Source organism: Strigops habroptila, chromosome 1 (genome assembly GCF_004027225.2).
Source record: "Strigops habroptila isolate Jane chromosome 1, bStrHab1.2.pri, whole genome shotgun sequence".
Taxonomy (NCBI): Eukaryota; Metazoa; Chordata; class Aves; order Psittaciformes; family Psittacidae; genus Strigops; species Strigops habroptila.
The window spans coordinates 60,698,948-60,716,874 of record NC_044277.2 but is presented as its reverse complement, the minus strand read 5'-3'; the positions used below and the strand labels follow the sequence as shown (position 1 = coordinate 60,716,874).

Here is a 17,927-nt window from a genome sequence, read left to right as displayed (position 1 = left end):
CCAGTGATGAGTTTGTGGCAGCTTCCCCTTTAAGCAAACGTTACCTTGTTTCTCCCATTAAAACTGGGGAGGGAACTGTATGGTGGATTGGATTGGAGAGCTGGTCTGGTTCAGTTCTCTCCCTCTCTCTTCCCTCACGTTGTTAAGAAGGATTATTTTTAGCCCCTCTCCCACCCATCGTCCAGTTCCTTGAGAGCCCAACAAGTGTTGGGAGCAGCCCAGCTTGAGGGGATGGTGAAGAGCCAGGATAGAGGCTTAGGGTATGGGGCAAGGCTGGGGCCGTGGGGGAGTGCATGTTAATGAGGAGCTGAAAAGTCTGGGTTAAAATACCTTGCTGCTTTTCAAAGTCTTTTTCTGAACAACCCACACCCCCCCAAAAAAAAACCCAAGCTCATTTTGCACAATATTTTGATAATTTGATAATTTTCTCTTATCATGGTGCAGAAACAAATGAATTAGTCAGTACTGTGGTCAAAATGTCCTTTGAACCTACAGGTCTTGCAGGTAAATATAATATGTTTTAATATCGGCCAACTTTTGTGTGTAGAATTTTTCTTAGCTTTGGCCTGGAAATATGCTTCACAAGGCTAGAGACTGCCAAGTGACTTAAAGCAGTGAAAATGGTCTTCCTTCTGAATCAGTGTATTGGAAAAATTCCCTTCTAAAATTAACTGCTCTGCATTAAATTTAATCTTTTAATTCTTGGCAAGTAAGTGCAAATTTTGCTTTTTAAGTGCTTTAAGTGTTTTGGTAGATTTTAGGGACTTGCAGGGATGTAATTTTGGAAATAAAGTGCTTTTACATAGCAGCTTGTGAGCTTTCTTTCCTCGTGAGCAAAAAGCTTGGAAGTGAAAATTAAATGCAGGAAGTTGGAAGTCCATTCTTGGTGTGCAGTGGCAATCTGTTCAGGGTGTGTTTCCTACTCATTAACCTCAAAGGGGATTTGGATTAGCCTAATGTGTGACTGGGAGTAGAATGGTGAGAAAGTCCTTTAAAGTTGTCTACCCTTTTTAGCCTTTTTTTGTGGTATTCTTTTAACATAGAGCAAGCACTAAAAAGATACTTGTTATTAAGAAAAGCCAGTCTTCAACCACATATAGAAACAACCCAGACGTATATGCTGGTGTATTTATTTTGCATGCTGAAGGACTAATTTTTGCATGTGATGGAATTAAGAATAAAATACCGGAAGTGAAATTCTGCCCTCCCTGCAGTCTGGTTTGCTGCAGGGGAACTGGGCAGAGCTGTCATGTCAGGTCCTGAGTTCCTTCTCTCTGTGTTTCGTCGTCCCCCATGTGTTTCAGCTTTTTGTAGCCCACACAGTCATGTGAGTTCCACATTGCTTCTGCAGACCTGTGGGGTCAACAATTTATATTGAAAAGGGAAACCTTATCTGGTTTCTCTTAACAAAGGTAATGCTGGCTGCAAAGGCAGGATGTCAACTGTGTTGGGTTTTTGTCAAAAATACTTGTCCACTGTCACTTGGATTACTGCAAAAGCCAAAAGGTTTTCACAGCAGAGGGCCCAGAAAAGATGTCTTGTTGCTGATAAGGTGGCAGACTGGTTTATTTCTAATGGTTGTGTATCATTCTTAGGCATGATGCTTTTACAGTGAATATTTCTGAGAAGCTCTGTAATAAGTTTCATTTTATAACATATTTCACTCATTACCTTCTAGGTAATTGAATAAAGAAAATAATATGTAACTGAATATTTCGGTTTTTTACTCATTTAAGACACTGAGTATTTTTTTGTTCCTGGGCCACTGCAGGCATCCTTTGATATGATGAACAGATTTGGACATTGCTTTGTTGGTATTTTTTTGTTTGGTTGGGGTTTCTTTGTTTGGTTTTTGTGTTTTGGTTTTGTGGGTTGGTTGGTTGGGGTTTTTTTTGTTTTGGGGGGGCAGGGGTATGTGTGATTTTGTTTGTTTTTAAACCTCCATAAGCAGCAGACAAATGCAGCATCATACAGCCAGTGGCTGGTGGGAGTCAGGGAAAGGGCTGTAGTCTCTCCTCTGAATATCATGACATCAAGTAACTTCTGCACTGAGTCATGGTTTGGCATGGTGAAGTCTCCCAAACATGCTCCTTTGTGGCCAGCCATTTCTAGATTGTCCAGAGGGGAGTGTTTGAAGAGCTCTCTCAGTGCCTTTGCTTCCTTCGCTGTTCAGTGCTGCTTTGTAGAAGTGCACAGATGGGGCTGTGCACCCTGCAGAAACCCTCATGGTGTTGCTTTGAAGCAAGTTTGTAGTGCCGCTGAGTGCCATGCTGTACCATTGCACTGTACTCGCCATAGAGAGCTGCCGTCTCTTCTACCTCTTTTCGCTCTTCCTATGGTTAAAAAGGGCAAATCAACAGGTTTACTGCTACATACAGTCCTGTATAAGCCCCTCAGGAGGCTTCAAGGCTGAGGATCTCTAATAATTTGGGCTGTGGCAAGCGGCAAGTGTTGCTTTTTACTCATTTAAATGAACTCAAACTCAAACCTGCGATACGAGAAGTTTACTGTACAAGGTTGAAAAGGAATTTTTGCCTAAAAGAAGCCCAAAATAATTGCAATCCTCTCTCCCTGATTAGTGGATTGTTATTTTTCACTTTTTTTAATGGTCACAGTTTTGGTTTTTTCCCTCTTAACTATTGTGTGTTATTCTGTAACTAGTTGCTAGTTTTTGCATCTTGGTTGTGCTTTAGCATAGATGAAGTACTCAGATGTTTACGTGACCTTTTTTATCTTTTTCTGGTGTATGAGATACCTATATGAATCCTTCTCAGATTTGATCAATATGCATGAATATAGAATGGTTTCATTAGCAGAAGGAAGCAGGATTGCTTTTATACACTTTTCTATTATTACCCTTCAGAAAGACCTCAGGTGGTGGCATGTGAAAATTGCTGGTCTGCTGGGGTTAGATACTGTCATTGTTCAATGTATTTATGAAGCCTTTAAGGAAATGCACTGAAAGTTAAGGCTGCAGCATCAATGTTGTGTTTATGACTTAAACCACATCCTTTTCTTGAAAAAAAGAGTGAAATGTCTGTACTTGTTCAGCATGTGGCTAAATGAGTACTCAAAGGAAAGTGAATTAGCAAACAGTCTAGATAGGATAAAGGTGATGGGTAGACTGTGAAAACATCACTATTGATAGCCGTCACTCTTGAGGCTATTCTGAAAATCTGTTTCCACACCTTTTGTAAAAGAGATTTGCTGTTGTGCTTGATGTCCAAAGTGCCTATATTTGGTTTTCCTGATCAGGTGTTGTTACAGTTCCTCTTTGATTCATGAGGTCAAGAGATGCATCTATCAATGTGCCTGCTAGATGCCGTTTGCAGTGGCACTATAGAAAAACCGTCAGGGTTCAAAGGAGGGAGCACATGTGCTTTAATAACATTAATTTCAGGTCAAGTGTTCTGGAGGCAAAACTCACTGTTCCCAAGTGCAATTTTAGATCATTACATGGATCTTCACAGTTTTGTATTGTGTGTGCCACTGCACTGCTTGTGGTGGTTGCTGTGCTCTGTAGGGTGGGATTGGTAGAGGAAATAGCAAGTCATAGCTCTGTCCATACTTGTCTGAATTTTATGTGATTCACATTCAGGTTTCCTGTGTACAGTTTCAGAATTAATGTGAACAGAGTGAATGGCACATGACCGAATTCTTGCTTCAAGTTGAAAGCATTGACCCGCAGCGTATTTTTGTGTCTTGTCTTGTTTTGCAAATTTCTTGCTGTTTTATGAGAATTCAAGATTCTGGCAGTGTCCTAAGAGTACCTACAGAGTAACTGCTCACTTACGTGGCTCTTCCTCTCCCTCTGCCCCTATGTGTAGGGTACACAAGTTTGGGGTTGTTGGTTTTTTTGTTCTTCAGTTCATGGGGAAACCTTGATTCTTGCACAGGATTGTCTGTCCTGCAAATGAACTCTTGTCATTTTAACACCTTGCTCCCAAATGCGATTAACCTCTGCCAGTGATATGGACACAGTAATGTAATCACTTGTTTCCTCCCTGTTGTATGCTTGAACCTCCCTTCTCAGCACTGGGGGAGTACCTTATGGACTAGTAAAAGCTGATTAGTGGCATACGGTGGATCCATTGCTTGTCTTTATGTGTTACGTTCTGAGCTGAAGAGATTTTAGTTCAGTTATAAAATATGTGAACCCCACTGTGGTCAGAATTCTTTTCTCAAAATGAAACAGAGTTGCTATAAAGGCAAGATGTCCTGTGTATTAACCCAGTATGTAAGAACTTCTCCACAGACAAAAGTAGTTTTAAAATGCCTTTCATAAATGGAGGGAAGCATATAGCAAAATAGTGTGGAACTGATAATGGGAAATGTAGAAAATTTTTGCGTTGGAATTCAGTGGGTTTTTTTAATGCAACCCCTCAGTATCTTAAGGTTTTAAGACAGACTGAATGCATTTCTTCAAAGACCTGGATATTATGTTTGAGGCATCTGAACCATTTTTCAAAGGGCCTTTGTCTGCCTTGGGGGTTAGTGATGAGATCCTTTTGTTTGAAACTTCTTTTGAAATTCTCTGTTGGTGACATTAGCAGCAACTCTACCATTGAAGCTGAGAGGAGCAGAAAACTGTCCTTGGAAAACTCCAGCCCTCTTTCCATCTTTCTGTCTGTCATTCTTTTGCCTTAAATAAGATTTTGACACATGCATGGGAACATAAGAAAAATTATATAGAAGTTGTATTTTATAGAGGATATTGAGTGTTGCCATTTTAGACGCTGAATGTAAAGAATCTGTATAAGTGAAAACTAAACTGAGAATGTGAGGTATACCAGAAAACTGGAGATAACGACTGTGAGTAGGTTGCTATTTAGAAGAGTTACTTTATTTGTCTGAAAATTAATGGGAAAATTTGAATCCTTTTCATAAGTGGTGGGGACTGAAGAATTAACTAACACAGGAGCTCCTGGAGCATTTTCAAGAGTGTGATGCTGTAGAGAAAACATGAGCCCAGCTTCAGTCTGGCATAACCTTATTCGGAATGATGGCAATAGTCTTGCTCAGGAGTACGAATTAGCTGGTATGACATTGTTAAAATTCACCATTCGCATTCTGTCCAAGAAGCCTGGTGCTCACTAGTATGTGTATGGGTTTCTCTATTAATAGGGTTGGAAAATCTCCAGTTAAGAAGAATTAATGGGTGCGTTCAGAAAGATGTTCGAACAGTAATGCAGGCCCAAGAGATCTCTGCCCACCTGAAGAGGGCCAACTGCCATTCCGTAAATTCTTGCTGTTAATAAGGGTTGTTCACAGCATCTCGTCTGTTTGATTGAGTTGTGTGTGTAAAATTCCTCACAGTGAACAGGAGCTAAAAACTTTGAAATTGATGGAGGTCTCTGAGAAGAAAATAGCAAGGAACATCTCCAGCTTTCGTGAAAACAACATTGTAGGTACTTAATCTTGGGATGCAGAATACAAAAGTGACAAAAAAAATGGCCATTGTTAAGAATGACTTACAACCTGTCCTGCCAATTGCAGCAGTATTTGGTATTTAGAGAAATGTTTGTGCATTTGACAGACTTACTGATACATGGCTCTCAATCATGTTACTGTCACATTTTTGAAGGAGCACATATCCATGATTTGAAGATTTTTCTTATTTTTTTTTCCCTGGAACCTTGTGGAAGATCAGTTAGATCTGAGAAGACATAACATATATAATGTCCTGAAGGTATACTGTAACTTAAACATCATATACATGGGGTTTTTTGTGACTATTAGATGAAAGGTAGCCTTACGTGATAGAATTTAAGTGACTATCAGTGTAGAAGTGGAAGATGAGGAATGTTTTGCAGAGTTCTTCAGCCAGGTCTGGTGTTGCATGGTCTGCTGCTGTGGATACAGTTTAGATTATGAAGATTGTTACTGCCTGCAACGATTTACCCTTTTCCTGTTTTTCCAAAATGGACATTTATTGCCAGTGAAATCTGATTTTATCCAGTAGAAACTCTTGTCTGTCTTTTGAGGTAGTGTCTGGTTTTTTATCTTAATTTCCTAAATGTAGCATAGAGGAAAAATCAAGTATTTTACCATGCCGCTGCCCCTTCCCTCCTCCTCCCCTCCCCCCACTAGTTGTCGAAGACTTAAGGGCAGGGAAGGTAATGTGCAATGGACAGGAGTGAATGAAAACAAACAAACAAACAAAAAACAGAAATTGCAATCTGTTTTCATTTGTGCCATTGGGACGGAGCTAAACATATTAGCTATGTAATAAGTACATAATAAGAAAACAGGGTAGATTGTAAGAGGCAAGAATGAATGAGAGCATAGACAATACAAATCTCTGCTTCACATTGGATTTCTTGAATTCTCTTTTAGATATGACACTTCTGAATAACTGTTTTCTGAAGAGCAGTTTTAACTTTTCTGAAGTCATTGAGTAAAAGCTTTATGGTTAAAGGAAAAGAAACAAGCTCTTCCTAACTAGTATGCAAAAATGGCAAGACAGTTAAAAAGCTGTCTTGGATACTGCAGAGTACAATTTACCATTTCCAAGTCCTGTGTTTTCTTGGTGACATAGCTGCTTGAGTTCCAGTTTAATGCTTATTTTTGTGATGGTTGAGGAGATGCTTTCTGGGGAGAGATTGAGAGTGAGGTTTTGTGAATTTAGGCCTAAGTAATATTTATTTCCTGCTAAAATCAGATGTAATTTGTAGTTCTGGGGAACCGATACTATAAAATAAACCTATTTTGCCCATCACTTCCAAAATTGCATTGAGTGGTCAGCCTGAAAGTAAGAGCTAGATAGAATTACATTTACGATGTTGTGTACAAGCCACTTTTATTTTATAACCAACCATAAGCACTTTATAACTGTAGGTGAAGAATCCCTCCTGGCACAGCTCAGGCAGCGAAAGGGTAATGTGGACATTTTCTGTTCATTTATTGAAAGGATAGAGACACTTAAGAATTTTTAGGGCACTGGAAAAAAGAATTAAGCAACAGACTAAATCTTGTCTTTTAAAATGCTGGTTTATATCGTAACTTGTTTTAGAACATCTGGATCATCGATTGTTCTTTTTTTCTTGTATTGGTTTTGGTAATATGAATATTAGGTATGCCAGTTATAAGGTGTCGTGTAAATTTTTTAGTGCAAATAATAAAAGAAATCTTTTTAAAGTTTATAATTTGTGTAAGAAGCCATGCCAAACGGATTTACATCCAACTGTGCACTGTCTTGTTTTAGGCTGATACATCACAGAACTTTCCTGTCAATGTCTTGGAGCTGATACCTGTCAACACCAACATTGTGTCTTACCTGGGGAGCAGACAGCACAGCTGCTGTGTAGTTCTTCCCAGTGATTTAACTCAAACCGAAATATCTCATGGCTCAGTCTTTCTAATTTCCTTGACACTGCCAAAACTATATTTTTAAAGTAAGAGATGCAGACATCTCTCCAGCAAGAACTTGGAGTGTTTCACAGACGCTGCTGAGTATCTGTTGGGTAGTGTTTTGTTGCTACTGCTCTTGATGCCTTGCAGCAGTTTACAGATTTTCAGCCGTTTCCCCAGAGCATGAGGAACAGCAGAATCCTTTCTCTTATGCAAGTGTTTCTTCCTCTGAAGCACAGTTTCTCCTTTCTTTCCTGTTCTCTTTGCTTTCTCTAATTCTTGTTTGCTGCTGTGTAACACCAGTAGTAGGCTTCCTAGGTTTTTTTTCCTTTTTTTTCCCTGACAAAGCTTGCTGTCTTGCTTAAAAGTCTCGAGTTTACATGCTCTAAGTTTGTACTCCTGTGTTCTGTAGGGAGGTTGACAGACTTAATCTACCTGTCTTCTTATATCTTCTGTATGGTTATTAGTAAGGGGATATAAGACACTGCTTATGGTTTGGAAGTATGCTGCTATGTTTCTGATGGCAGAACTGGTAGTTTTCATAGAGAGATTGTATAGCAGCATTTTTAAAATATAAGTCAAAATTTTTAGATTGTACAGAAGTGATTTCTCCAAAATACCACACACAGTCTTCTGAATGAGCATGTACTTGAACAGAGCAATATCTGTTGTTTAAAAAACATAGGCATACTACATTTCTTTTTTTCCTTTCTCAACTTCTAGTCGATTCTTTCCAGTAATATTTAATGCATCAGCCACTTTATATCCATTGCTGAGTAGTTGACTGCATATGCAGTTTACTATCTGCAGTACTGCAAGCTTGCATATACATTTCTCTTGAGTACTGAAGTAAAACATGAGTTATCTTTTCTGTATTAGCAATATAAATATTGAAAACTCAGTGTTTCACAGGTTATATTTCCTTCAGTCTTTTCTGGCTAGAGAAGGAAACGCTTTGACTTTTGTCAATTTAAGTGCTGAAACCGTTGCCTTATCTTTGGGCCCAGTCTAACACTAGGTAGCTGGCAGATTTGTTTCAAAAAATAGATAAGTAATTGTGCTTTAAACAGTTAAGTACATGAGTTGGTTAAAGACTTGAGGATGGCTGCTCCTAAGCTCTCTCTAGCTCACTTACCTTTGCTCTGCAAGGAGAAATATTTGTGCACTATCTCCGGATCTCTTGGTTCACTAAGTCAACAGTGGAAGATGTCAATAGAAAGAAAATGAAATATGAGGAGGAAAGGTGGAAACTTATAAGTCTGTCATGGTTTTTAAGATCTCTCTCTTACTTAGATATCTTCTGTAACCCTCCATCTTATAGCCTCTAGTCAGATTAAGACAGACTCAAAAAAACAAAGCCAAAAACTCAACACCACGCCCCCCCCCCCAAAAAAGCCCACCCAAACCCCCACAACTGTGTTCTCTGAAAGTATTTTCCCTCAGTATTTTGCAAAACTACATATACATAGTAAAGATACCAAAACCCTCTGTGTTAATGATTCTGTATTCATGAAGAATGTAATGTGTGCATAATTAAGAAGTTTGAAGAATATTTCTGGTTGATAACTGTAAATGACCTAATCTGAAGAAATGTTTGTTTTACAGAATGCTGAAACCAAGGTGGAGGAAGCAGCTAAAGAGAGTCCAAAAGCAGCCAGACTAACCCAGCAGTCTTCAGAGGATAATGAAGTATTTGGTGAGTTAACTCAGACAGCTGGAAAATGTTACCTGATCTGTAAGTTGAGAAAAGAGAATTTCCACAAAATCCTTGTGATCTACTTAATGTTTGTATATAGCATTTGAGTGTGGGCTGTACAGTTCCACAGAGACCTGAAAAGGTGAGGGAAAGGACCAAGGAGAAAATAAAGAGGGATCAAACGTCTAAAATTAATCATCTCTGAAGAAAGATTTGCAGTTCGTTACCGCAGAGAAGAGAGATTGAATCCAAGTGTTCAACAAAATTAAAGATGTATGAAGTAAGAGGGAAAATAAACTTTTCTCTGTCCATGAGGGATAGGACAAGCAATGAGTTCTTTAAATTCACTTGCAGAAAGAAAGATTTAAATAAATGCTGGGAAGGGGAATCCTAAAAGAAATACTAAAACAATGGGATCACCAGGAAAGTGTAGAGATTTATCATTGTAGACCTTTAAAAACATGTTAGACAAGTAACTGGCTAAGCTGATGTAATGTCATCCATCTTGTGGCAGAAGGATAGACTAGATGACCTTTGATTACGCCCAGATTTTTAGATGAGTTCGTCTTGGTAGTTTTCTGTGAATCCCTCCCTGCTCCCCCTATAGGTTTTGCTGGTAGTTTTATTATTTGATCTTAAAACCGGTTTTGCCTTTTCTTCTGCATTAAGGTTTGGAAAAGAGCCAGGGAAACCTTATTATTCCAACTTTATGTTGATTTTATGCTAATAGAACTCCAATAAAAAAGCAGTAGTCTAGCATTAATGCAGGAGAGGTGAAAGAAAGGCTGAAAGATTATCAGTGGGTGTAGTATTTAGCTCTTTTGTGTTCTGGTGTGGAAACTCAAGATCTGCAGAAGTCATGTGGATTTTATTAAGTCTGACTAGCTTGAAAACTTTTGGATGTGTCAGTTATTTTTTAATATAGTAAGGAATTTTTTTCTTTTGAGGTACAAAAAGAATGGAGCATGAATAATTAAGTCTTTCTTACTCTACATGGAAACAATGCTGTGACCGTTTAAAATCAGCTTTCCTCAATGAGATAATGTAGTGTGATTGGCACATGAGCCTGAATTCCTGGTACGAATGCTTCCAACACTGATCATAGAATGCCAGTGTCTGAAGAATCCACAAGTGTACTTAAGAACTCAGTTTCAACTTTATTAATTCAGTGGTAAGGCTATTACCTCATTTCCTCTACATCTGCTCCACCAGTTACTTGAAGTAGCTCCAGTGTTACTGGTTATAGAGCCCTGCGGCACTGTGTAATGTGCATCTCAGACTGTCCTTTCTCAAATCTCCGGTTTTCCTTCTGTGGGAAGGATGGAGACAGCAAAGCAAGGAGACCTTCATCTGCTTTTCTCCCAGCAAAACGTTAGGCTTTTAAACCTTCTGTTTAGTCTGATCACTAGCCCCATGTAGCAGTGAGCTAAACTGGTAGTTAGCCAAGCCTGTGGACCATATAGGAACTGTGAACTTAACAATGGAAATGATAAAACCATGAAGTTAACTGTTGGTAGGCTTAAGCTCACCATCCAGTGATCCATACCCTCACTACAGATTCTTTTACTAATTTAAGAAGGTCAACATGCAGCGTCCTGTGTGTTCTTTAAAGCTAATGATTTACTAACAAATTGTTAAATATTTCCGTGTTCCAAATCTGTGAACTGTACTGCTTATCCGAGATAAGCCAATGATCAACATTTGATAACTTGGCACCAAAAGAAGGAAAATGTCTTTCCAACTCCAAAACCAGTCTTATATCAACCCTTTTACCACGTTACAAATGAAAGTTTGTTTTTAAGATTATATCGAAATCTGAGGGGGGAAGAAAAAAGAAGGAAGTACAGTTCAGATGGAGTCTCTAATCTTCCTTTTCACCCTGCTCAACTGAGGAAATCAAAGTGGATTGAAAGTACAAATGAAACTACTTCAGCGTGAGACTCCCTGAGAGTCAGGGAGAAAATTTTGGCAGATACAAGTTTTATATGTCTGAGAATTACACTGTTGGATATACCTGCCTTTCACTGCAGTTCTGGGCAATTTCTTAAGATGTTTAAATCCATCTCACAGGGGAGAAATTATAAGCTTGAAGCAGTTTTCCGTAGGCAAGTTATTTGTTCTCCTGTGACTTAAATGATTAGGTTGCAGACCCTGCTCAGTTATTCTCCCTCTGGCTTGATCTATGTCAAGCTATCCCTCATTTTTTTTCTTCTTTCTTTTCCACAGTGATGCTAATTATAATGAGCATCAAGAATGCACCAGTACTTGGTTAATTTGTAGCTTCAGCTTCCGCTTGAATCCCTCTTCTGAATAATTTTAAATAGCCTTCAGTCTCTGAGCGGGTGCAGCGCAGCCTTCCCTGTTCACGCAGACCTCCCTCTTCTGTGCCTTTTTTGTTTATTTTTCACAGAGATCACTCTTCCCAGCTTTCTCTGGGCAATGCCACTCCCTACAGAAAGGCTAGCACAGCCAGCAGAGAGGCCAACTCCTCCCTGACGCAGCCACTGAGCCTCTTTCAGAACAGGCGGCAGCACCCCTTGGCTGCTGCCTGCCCTTTCTGTCCTGGTGCATGGGTGTGCAGTGGGTGCTTGGTGAGGTCTGGTCCCCCCCTGAAGCCTTGTCTGTCCCTCTTCCCTGAGCCACCCGGTGGCAGCAACTGCCAGTCCCTGCAGCCGCCAGGCTGCCTGGACTGCCAGGGCAAGGGCTTTTCAGCAGAGACAGAAATCTCTTGTTTTGCTCTAGTCTCCCCCCTCTCCAAGGTTAGTGTATGGTCTTGGACCAGGTGACAGTATGATTTTTCAGGAAAAGGAAACTTCCTGTACTGTGGACAGCATAGAATAGACGCAATTGTTAGAGAGTGGTATACAGAAGAGATCTGAGGGAGCCGTGCTGTTTGAATACAGCGTATTTTTTTTCTTTTAGAAATATTTGCTTCCACAGTAAGTGTGGTGTCTGCACACTACCCTGTCAGTTGGGTACAGTTTTGGAGGTGTCGTGGTTTAAGCATGTTCTTGTTGATAGAAAATGTTATGGTGCTAGAGGAGCCAAGTGTGGATATCTCTTTCAAGTCTGCTAGACCCAACAACATTCTTTGTAGATAGAAGCAAGGATTGATCCACTGCTGTGGAGGGTCACTTGTGAGTGGCCATGAATGTCTTAGTTTTTTTCTTCATATGATTTGGATTTGGGAATTACCATTCTGGAGGGTCTTTTTGCATATCTCTTCAGTATTTATTGTCACACTGAATAGTAAAAGCAGTATAGCTGAAATGTCCTTAGCAACAATGAAGCCAAGTTGTACCAGCTGTTTTATGAAACAAACAAATCAGGTACGCCTTGTGTTTCAGAGAGCTAATTTTCAAAGGTCATGAACTTTTTATACAAGAGGATAGAGTGGATAAATGGAGCAGAAGGGTAACAATATGAGAGAGAAATTTAGTCTGCACAGTAATGGTATTTGTAACTATGAATTTCTGAATTAACAAGAGTTAGTTTTGTTTGTCTTTTGAAAGGATTTTCTTGTGACACCCAACAGAGTTCTGTTGTCTGATATATACTGAATATGCATCTGTGGTGTGGAACTAGAATGTCTTGCTTGCTACAAACTTCTGTTGGACTTGCACGTAGTCAACATGGTCTCTGTTGCAACCAGTATGCAGTTAGGAAAGGATGGTGAATGACATCTCAGTCCAAGTGAGAGAAAACAATTGCTGGGTAAAGTGCTATATGTTTAAAGAAATGGATCAGGAGGTGACTGCTGGCCTTACTTCCAGAGATTATTTCTAGAAGTTTATTAGATCCATTGCTGCTCTACATGTGTGAGGCAAAAGCAGGGCAACAAACTGCCTGTCATTCTGACTACTAGGAGGATTGTATCTTTGGTGCAATCCCATATTGCATTAACTTGGAAAAAGGACAAATGCAGACTTTTATTGATACTTCCCCCCCCCCCCCCCATAGGGTTGAACAAACATAAAATTACAGTAAAGAAAAATTATCCATGGGGGAACTGTAATATGCTGACAGCATATTCCCCTTTCTGATAGCAATGAAAAATGGAGGTGTACAAACTTTTCAGGATACAGTAAGTCTTGATCTTCTCAAGCAGGAAAGTTTAATTTCTATATAGTAGATCAAGTCCGAATTGTACCTGTGGATGTGGCTGTGGTTCTTCATGGTTTAGTGCTTTCCAGTGATCTGTGTTATGTGGCTGCAGCTGTACTGTAGGGTGTTGGGTTTTGTTGTTGTTGTTTGGGTTTGATGTTTTTTGTGTGCGTTTTGTTTTTGTACAGAAGGCAAAGTGAATCTTTCTTTTAGAGGAAAGTAAAAAAAAAAAAATCAGAATTGTAGAGGTTTTTCTTTTCTTTCACTTTGGCAACGGGTAAACTACGTCTGAGTTTGGCAAAGTGACACAATGCAGCACCATTCGTCATTCTGCCGTTTATAATTGCAGCACTGGGTACATCCCGAGGTATCTTTTTGTGTGCAGAGCTCAGATATAGCTAGAAACTGTATATTCAGCACAATTTGACAGCAACCCTGCCTCACCCTGATTCACTGCTTATGCTGACGCCTGCTGCTCTGTCCTACGCAGAATGTCCTGTGGATAGTTGTATAACCCCACGCAGGTTGAAGAACTTCTGTCTCCATGAGATTTCCATCTGTAACGCTTTGACAAATGTAGTCATGCTCGCTGTTGGCCTCCCTTAACATGGTAGGGCAAGGGCAGCTGCAGTGGCTGCAGTCCTACTGTCCACACACCTAGGAATTTTTGGATGCAGTGTATTGGATACCAGTTCTTGGGGGTTTTATTGTTCAGTTGAGGGTGTAATGATGGTATATAAACCCATTCTCCCGAAATAATAGGCAGTGTTGATCTCTTCAAATTAACAAGTGGTTGTACAAAATATACTTACAAGGTGGGAATATATATCACTGTGTGTTACATCTGTATGGATTTCACTCTTCACCAATTTTTTCTTTTTGATTCGTGTTTCAAAAAGGGTGGAGGCAGAATGCAAAAGGAGCTGGAAGGCATTTAGCAGCTTTTGGCTCACAATGCCTTTATCAGGAGGTGATGGGGTCCAGTCAGGATCTTGCTAAAAGCTGAGGGTTACTGCAGTTCAGTGACCTTACTGGGAAGATTCTCTCCTTGTAAACACGATCAATTGTGGAACACAAGCTATGACTTTAATGTAAAATAATGGCAAGTTTACACAAAATAATGAATCGGGTGAGACAGCAAATTGTCCTAAAATGAATGGTATTACCACAGTGCAGTTATTCCCTCTCGCATTAGAGGTAAATGGGGGAACTTAGCCTCCTGTAATTTTTCATGATAAGCTAAGTAATGATTCTGTTTTTCCAACTGTTAACATATTTCCACTTCCCTTCACCATCTCCTCCTTTTCCCAGTTTCCTGCAAGACTTGGCCTGTCTGCTTCCATCCAGAGACCACTGGTTTATCAGAATTACAACAGTAAGACTGGATTAGCTTTCTGAAATGGAAAGAATAGATTTACATTTTAATAAAAAAATGCTTGGCGTTTTTTGTGCAGTTGTTGTATCTCACATGTAGTGCTCACAGCTTTTGCTTTTTCATGTGTTTTATCATAAAACGCTTTTTCCAAACAATATGTAGTTTACATAGGGACAAGATAAGCTGAAGACTGGAAAACTGAGACCCACAGGATTTCAGAGGCAGCAGTTGGCCAACTGGTGCGATTTTTTTGTTATTTTAAGGTTTGAAGCTTTTTCTGAAGTATAGATATTAGCTTTTTTTTTTTTTTTTAATGTTAATTCTGTGGTTTGCTTATGGCTCATTTTTATGGGTTTTCTTTAACAGTAGCAATCAATTTTATTTTATTTTATTTTTCTGGCAGCTATTTGATGCTTTAAACAGTAACAATAGCTCTTGGACATCTACTTAGTTGTTACAGAATCATAGAATAGTTAGGGTTGGAAAGGACCTTAAGATCATCTAGTTCCAACCCCCCTGCCATGGGCAGGGACACCTCACTCTAAACCATGTCACACAAGGCTCTGTCCAGCCTGGCCTTGAAGACTGCCAAGGATGGAGCATTTACCAGTTCTCTGGGCAACCTGTTCCAGTGCCTCGCCACCCTCACAGCAAAGAATTTCTGCCTTATATATTCCTCATATGCCATTATAATTAGTGTACTGCTTTACCGTAGCATCTCAACTTTTAAGATTACTTTTAGCATGGCACTAATATTTGCCACAAAATTAGTGCACAAGCACTTCAGAGCATTTTAGCAAGTCTGATGTGGTATAATTTTTCTTTTTTTCTCTTGTCTATACCACACGAAGCTACATACGTAACAGAGGTTTGGGTCTTCCTTCTTCCATAGGGAGTGGAGTTACTCGGTCTGTTAGCATAGACATGGACCTGATCCAGTGCTGCCTGCTGCATTTTTAGCAGGGCAGGGCTGGGGGCCTGTGCTTGCTGTAATTAATCATCACAGTAACAGTATAATAAATGACTTATTCATTATTTTAATGCTTGCTATACAGTGTACAGGATCTGCTGATTTTTTCCCCTTGTTTGTTCAGTAAGAGTCAGTCTGTGTGGGAGATGGGGGGAAACACAATAGGCATTTACCATCCTATTGTTATCCAGAGCATACATTGTAGCTGATTGAAAAAGTGAGGATGGCTAAGGGTGGTCTAATGTCACATGCTGCTCGGTGATGATATTAGCCTTTGGCTAATTAGCTAGCCATGAAAACAAATTACTCCTTTCCCAGTTTATTTTGTCATCTTTGTCCTGTTAGCAGGCTGCAGCCCAAGGGAGTGTTCTGTTTGCACAGAAGAAACAGAGTCCTTACTGTTGTCCATCACTGATTCTTATGTACCAATCAGTTTGGTTAAGGCAGGATTTTATCTGTAAATTAATTAGAAGTGATTCTGAAAGTTCTTTCTTTTGGGGAAAGTAGCTGTTGTCCTATTTCCAGTTTTGCCAAGACTGAATAAATGCTCAACTCTGGTTTGAGTGAAGTAAGAAGCAGAATAGTCCTCCATGGGCCAACAGCTCTTCTGTTGTGTTCACTGAAACAGATGTTGTCATTAAAGTTTTATTACAGTGTGACTCACTTGTTAATGCATTGGCTAGAAAAGAACCAGAATGAGGTTTTGTGCAAGCTATTAGGAGAATACAGAAACACCAGCTGAGATTGATAAGCCTTTTGTGGCTTAAAAAAAAAAAAAAAAAAAAAGGCAAAAGTCACCTACTTTGGCTTTCTGCATAATAAGAATTATGGAATTTAATTGGGTAATTCCTGGACCAAATCCAGGATTTGATAATAATAATATAATTATATATTATAATTATATATAATAATATTTGATAATAATAATAATATGTGATTTGAGCCAGAATAATGTCCTATTGAAAGAATTGTGTAAAACCAATGGATTCTCCTCAGTGGTCAATTATCCTGGTTAAAAAGAGACCCTTTGCTGATGGTGTAGCCCGCATAATTACCTCTGTGTGACCTGTCTCCATTAGGCTGCTTATAGCACACGTCATGAGAGAGAAATTCTAACCCAGATTTTTACTTACCTGAATGCAGAAGACAAAAACCAGGAGGAAAAGGGGATACAGAGGTAAAAGCCTTGCCCTCATAAACACAGTGAGTCAGTATTAAGTTGATGCTTCCCATCCAATGTGTTACCAATCAGGTGAAATTTTAATTCCTTATCAGAATCATATGGGCCTAAGAAATTCTGGCTTGGATTTCTTAGTTGTATTTCCCACTTATGCCCCCATTTTAGCCTCATTCATTGGCAGTATTCTAATTAGTTCTGTTTACTTTTGCAAAACTATGAAGATAGTGAGTTGAGCTTAAAAATCAAAAATCCATCAGCCTGTCTTTCAGCATTAAATGGCTGGGCTGGAGCATGAAAAGAGCTGTGGATTTTCGTATGTTCCAGTTGTTGTTTGAAGAGTGTGGAAGGGTGGTGAGAAAGGCATTGTGGTTGCATCCTCTCATGCAGCAGCAGTTCTGCAAAAATATCGGACTTGGTATGTGATGGGTGTAGCTCTGGAAGAAGAGAGCCAAGCACTAAGTGCACCGTGAAAGCATTATGAAGGTGGAGAACGTCAGCATGTTAAACACCCCCCACACACTGTTTTGGTGGTGACCCTGACAAAATATTTTTATTTCTATGCTGAGTTAATCTAAATTGTGCTTCAGCACAAATGACATTTGCAACTGTGTCCTCAAGACTGAAAATGAATCTAATGGTGGTGCAAGAAGGAATCCAGAGCTTTTGAATGAGTGAATGAAAAATCACAGGACTTGGCATCTGTCAGCTTCTCCTTGACACTCCCATTTCCGCACCCTGGAGCTCTGTGGAACTCCAGGGCTCCAGTACCATGTCATGCAGCAAATCCAAGCCACACTTGAAGCTATGGCTTTCTGTTACGTGTTTGTTCAAGAAGGCTGACAGTGGTTTGGCTTAACTCGTTCAAATACATAGCTGGGCAGCCCTTGTGCAATAGTTCAGGTTTATGGGTGTGACAGTGTCTCTTTAAGTGCTAACAAGGAGGCACAGAGCAGAAATTCACATCTGAGGTATCTATTTTTGATGAGGAAAATAGAAGTGAAAAGGACTAGTATTTACTGGTGCGCACACACTGGTACTTGTACAGAAACATCCTGGTGGTGACAAGACTGCAGTCGCTTACAAGCCTTGCGAGGAGCAGAGAACAGCCATGATAATGCTGCTCTTTATTTTCAGTGCTGTTCAGAGCAGGCTCCCTCTTTAGAGCCTTCCCTATGGTTCCCTTCCCTGTTACCAATGAAAAGCTTGGCTTTGTCTAGGCCTTTTAATATTCCCACTTAATTAGAAGAAACCA

At 39.7% G+C, this 17,927-nt stretch overlaps 1 protein-coding gene across 3 annotated transcripts in view; it reads left to right on the top strand.

Moving 5' to 3' along the window:
* The window catches only part of MBP (myelin basic protein), a 111,069-nt gene that overhangs the window by 46,843 nt on the left and 46,299 nt on the right, over positions 1 to 17,927 (top strand). For all 3 annotated transcript variants that reach the window (XM_030485896.1, XM_030485914.1, XM_030485904.1), the window contains exon 3: positions 8,956 to 9,046. In XM_030485896.1, coding sequence (XP_030341756.1) covers positions 8,956 to 9,046 — 91 coding nt within the window. The remainder of the gene's footprint in view (positions 1 to 8,955; positions 9,047 to 17,927) is intronic.